Below are 5,324 nucleotides of genomic sequence, written 5' to 3'. Positions count from 1 at the left end.
GCGCTCACAGCACACCTGCAATTCTGCTGTGTAGCAGCGATCTTATGATCGGTGCTGCATAGCAGAGCCGATCGGGCTGTGCCTGCTTCTAGCCTCCCATGGAGGCTATTGAAGCATGGCAAAAGTAAAAAAAAAAAGTTTTTAAAAATGTGAAAAAAAAAAAAAAAACATAAAAGTTTAAATCACCCCCCTTTCGCCCCAATCAAAATAAATCAATAAAAAAAGCGCCCAACCTACACATATTTGGTATCGCCGCGTTCAGAATCGCCCGATCTATCAATAAAAAAAAAGCATTAACCTGATCGCAAAACGGCGTAACGAGAAAAAAAATCGGAACGCCAGAATTACGTTTTTTTGGTCGCCACGGCATTGCATTAAAATGCAATAACGGGCGATCAAAAGAACGTGTCTGCACCAAAATGCTATCATTAAAAACGCCAGCTCGGCATGCAAAAAATAAGCCCTCACCTGACCCCAGATCACGAAAAATGGAGACGCTACGAGTATCGGAAAATGGCGCAATTTTGTTTTGTTTTGTTTTTTGCAAAGTTTGGAATTTTTTTTCACCACTTAGGTGAAAAATAACCTAGTCATGTTAGGTGTCTATGAACTCGTACTGACCTGGAGAATCATAATGGCAGGTCAGTTTTAGCATTTAGTGAACCTAGCAAAATAGGCAAGCAAAAAACAAGTGTGGGATTGCACTTTTTTTGCAATTTCACTGCACTTGGAATTTTTTTCCCGTTTTCTAGTACAAGACATGCTAAAACCAATGATGTCGTTGAAAAGTACAACTCGTCCCGCAAAAAATAAGCCCTCACATGGCCATATTGACGGAAAAATAAAAAAGTTATGGCTCTGGGAAGGAGGGGAGCGAAAAACGAAAACGGAAAAACGGAAAAAGCTCCGGGGGTGAAGGGGTTAATTAGTGATGAGCGAGTATACTTGTTACTCAAGATTTCCCAAGCATGCTCAGGTGGTCTCCGAGTATTTTGGCGTGCTCGGAGATTTAGTTTATGTCGATCCAGCTGCATGATTTGCGGCTGCTAAACAGCTTGAATACATGTGGGGGTTGCCTGTTTGTTAGGAAATCCCCACATGTATTCAAGCTGTCTAGCCGCCGCAAATCATGCAGTTTCGTCAACATAAACTAAATCTCTTAGCACGCCGAAATACTTGGAGACCACTCAAGCATGCTCGGGAAATCTCGAGTAACAAAAATACTTGCTCATCAGTAGTATTATCCCCTCACTGACATCTGCTGTACTTGTACCCATGCCCGGTAGGTAATGACTGTGTTACACCCAGGATCTGCCACCAACAGCTATTTATTACCCTATTAAATACACCTGTCACACTCTGACAGCAGCATTAACATTATCCATTAATCTTTCATTTCTAACCACACATAGCTTCACTGACCTGTATGTTACTCCAAGGCCATGTTCACACGTTCAGTATTTGGTCAGTATTTTACCTCTGTATTTGTAAGCCAAAACCATGACTACCATATTGTAGATAATTCCTTCCAACTAACTCCCTTCTATATCAACCCCACACTTTATCAACCCTGCTCCCACAGAACACCCCTTCCCCCAAATTAACACTCGTACACCTTTTTCGTTGGATAAATTGGTCAAATTGGCCAGATCGGATTTTGGAGCTCCAAAACCCGGCAGAAACCAGTAAATAATAATGAACCATCCAGCATCATCCCCAGTTGCGACCACAGGCTCGGGGGCACCTTTGTTGCCTGAAAATCTTATCCATAACACCGGCTCTCAGTGACCCTGAGAAAACAACGCTTTATTAACATACCGCCAAACAAAAAGTGGAATAATACGCAATCAAAAAGACGGATATAAATAACCATGGTACCGCTGAAAAACCCGCAAAAAACGAGCAGCCATACAGCATCATCAGCGAAAAAATAAAAAAGTTATAGTCCTCTAAATATAGCGATGCAAAAATAATTATTTTTTCTATAAAATTGTTTTTATCGTATAAAAGCGCCAAAACATAAAAAATGATATAAATGAGGTATCGCTGTAATCGTATTGACCCGAAGAATAAAACTGCTTTATCCATTTTACCAAACGCGGAACAGTATAAATGCCCTCCCCCCAAAAAAAATTAATGAATAGCTGGTTTTTGGTCATTCTCCCTCACAAAAATCGGAATACAAAGCGATCAAACAATGTCACCAATAAAAACGTCAACTCGTCCCGCAAAAAACAAGACCTCAAATGACTCTGTGGACCAAAATATGGAAAAATTATAGCTCTCAAAATGCTGTAACGCAAAAAATATTTTGGCGGGACCATTGCTCTTGGTGCCTCATGCCAATTGCTAGCCCCCACCCCTTCTCAGACAGATAAACCCTGCTCAACTGTAAACATCCCTCCTTAAAGTCCAACCTTTCTAAACTTTTGACCCTTCTGAGCCCGTGTTTCTAACATATTCATTTTAACCCCTGCTTGCCCTACAAACCAAGTCATGGGGCACTCTGTCCATGGCTTCACTGAGGACAACATTTTTCCTGGAGTGGGTGATAAATACAGAAGTGGTGACGTGTTTCTATTATACTTTTTCTCTGATTGTTCCACTCCTGGTTTTGACTTACAGATACTGATTTAAAATACTGAAGAAATACTGAACATGTGACTGTGGCCTCACTCCAGAAGACACTGACACACCCATCATTCCTTCCCTAGGTCTAGTCATTATTTTCCAATATTCAACACGTACTGGGGTTGTAAGCCATTGAATACTTTTTTCAACAGTACACAACTATAACTGAGGAACATATAGTATGTTTCTTTTACACAGTATTGATTTTGTACTGAAATGTTTTTTTCCTTTGAGGGTGCGATCTATCGGCAGTTCAAGGGCTGCGCAATGGGGACGTGAATTGTCCCCTGTTACACAAATCTTGATAACCTAAGGTTAGGCTATCAATGTTGAAGTAGTGTACAACGTCTTTAAATATCATTTAATGTGCTGCCCCATTTAACACCTAAACATCCCAAAGGTTTCAACTGTTTTAAAATTACAAAATCAATATCACTACTTTACTCGCTGACTGTCTCTTCTGCGCAGCCTCTTTACTGCTCCCCTTCTTTGTTCACATTACGGCAGTGGCCACATCACACTTACAACACATGTCCGATACAGCCAATCAGTTGGCTCGTATATCTGGTGCTGTTTACACTTGCATCACCGCTGCGCCCAGAGATTGGCTGCAGTGGTTACATTACATGTGATAAATATAACATAGCTGCTGTGGCCATGTAAACAAAGACCAGGGAATAAAAAGAATGGCAGCATCTGAGCACAAGTCAGTCATTAAAGCATTTTTTTAAATTTTTTTTAAATAAGTTGAAGCCACTGGGAGGCTTTTGTGTGAAACTAGACAAGCACGGTGGCTAAGTGGATAGCACTGCAGTGCTGGAGTCCTGGGTTCAAATCCCATCAAGGACAACATCTGCAAGGAGTTTGTATGTTCTCTCCGTGTTTGCGTGGGTTTCCTCCGGGTTCTCCGGTTTCCTCCCACATTCCAAAGACATACTGATAGGGAAATTAGATTGTGAGTCCCATTGGAGACAGTGATAATAATGTGTGCAACCTGTAAAGGGCTGCGGAATACGTTAGCGCTATATAAAAATAAACATTATAATTAAATTAAAAAACTGTGTTTTAAGTACATTTTTTATTTTAAAAAAATTCAAATAAATCAAATATGCATTTTAGAGCTGTAACATGTTTCTATTTCCAGATCGTCTCTTATACCAGAATGGTTCTTCTCTAAGCTTTAATGGAACTGATTTCATAATTGAAGGCTTATCTGATGCCCCAGAGCTCCAATATCCAGGCTTTATCATATTTCTGTTCACCTACCTTGTCATTATTTTGGGAAATGCTAGCATCTTTGGGGTCATTTGTCTGAATTCCCACCTACATACTCCTATGTACATATTCTTGATGAATCTCTCAATCATTGATATAGTTTATACCTCCAGTATTCTGCCTAAACTTCTAAGCATGCTCATCACTAAGGTAAATACAATCTCATTTTGGGGTTGTATTTATCAGATGTATTTCTTTTTAGCCATGGCTTGTGCTGAAGTCTTATTGCTGGCAGCCATGGCATATGACCGCTATTTGGCCATCTGTCACCCTCTGCATTATGTAGCTCTAATGAGTCTAAGACAATCCGCCGGCTTAGCAATGTCTGCGTGGATTATTGGATTTTTGGACCCCAGTGGTCATGCTGTACTTATATCTAGACTGTCTTTTTGTGCATCCCATCTTATTGACCACTTTTTCTGTGATGTTATTCCACTGTTAAAAATTTCCTGCAGTGATACATCTGAGGTGGAGTTAATTAACTTCCTTGAAGGATCATTAATTTTATCATCTGCCTTTGTGTTAACATTGGTTTCATATATATTTATTATTTCCACCATTATGAAGATAAAATCTGCAGAAGGTCGACGTAAAGCCTTCTCCACCTGCTCCTCGCACCTAACGTGTGTTATCATATTTTATGGGACAATGATCTGTTTGTACATGAGACCTACCACGAGTTATACCCCCCAAAAAGACAAGTTTGTTTCTCTTCTTTATGCGGTCACAGTTCCTGTACTGAACCCTGTCATTTACAGCCTAAAAAATCAGGAAATTAAAAGGGCATTTCGGACATTTAAAAGCAAATCGGCTTATTGACGAGTCAATGTGTGATTGTATGCTTATGTGCCAAATAATAGATACAATATAAAGTAGTTTTCTGTATTTTTTTATTATCACCACAATTACATGATAATATTGTTTAGATTTAGAGATCGAAGTGATCAATGTATATCATATGCAAATTGCCTCTTCAGAGAGAAAAAGGACTGGAACTCTATAGCGCCACCTGAGTTTTGGATAAAAGCCAAATCAGAATCTCAATTTGCAGATATGGTGTTTAGTGCTATTGACCCTCATCAGTGCAAAGTATGAGAACTGATTTGGCTAGGTGAGAAGCTCTGGACTGGGATTGAAGGGGTAAGGTTTCTCCTTGCGGACAGTGACATACCAACTCTGGCATGCCAAGGTGTTGTGAATTTGGATTCTGGGCTCCCCCGGTGGCCGCTTGTGGAATTGGATTTGTCATCCTCTTTCCTGTTTCACCTGGTTCCATCAGTAGTGGGTGTCGCTATTTAAGCTCATTTCTCTGGTGGTTTCTTGCCGGTCAACAATGTTATCTGATGCCTCTCAGTGCTTGTTCCTGCTTCTAGACAACTGCTAGATAAGTTGGACTTTTGTCCATGTTTCATTTTGCT

The 5,324-nt window shown here is 40.1% G+C and overlaps 1 protein-coding gene across 1 annotated transcript; it reads left to right on the top strand.

The window, feature by feature from the left end:
• Positions 1-3,759: 3,759 nt before the first annotated feature.
• LOC143767572 (olfactory receptor 5B12-like) lies at positions 3,760-4,725 on the top strand. The gene has a single exon (XM_077255981.1). It carries the CDS (start codon positions 3,760-3,762, stop codon positions 4,723-4,725), a length of 966 nt encoding a protein of 321 aa, XP_077112096.1.
• Positions 4,726-5,324: the final 599 nt, after the last annotated feature.

Source organism: Ranitomeya variabilis, chromosome 4 (genome assembly GCF_051348905.1).
Source record: "Ranitomeya variabilis isolate aRanVar5 chromosome 4, aRanVar5.hap1, whole genome shotgun sequence".
NCBI classification, from domain to species: Eukaryota; Metazoa; Chordata; class Amphibia; order Anura; family Dendrobatidae; genus Ranitomeya; species Ranitomeya variabilis.
Note: the sequence above shows the minus strand (reverse complement) of the source record. Positions and strands in the feature narration are given on the sequence as shown.

Excerpts from the sequence above, each read along its gene's own strand:
- LOC143767572 (XM_077255981.1), top strand. The coding sequence starts at position 3,760 with ATGTTTCTATTTCCAGATCGTCTCTTATACCAGAATGGTTCTTCTCTA.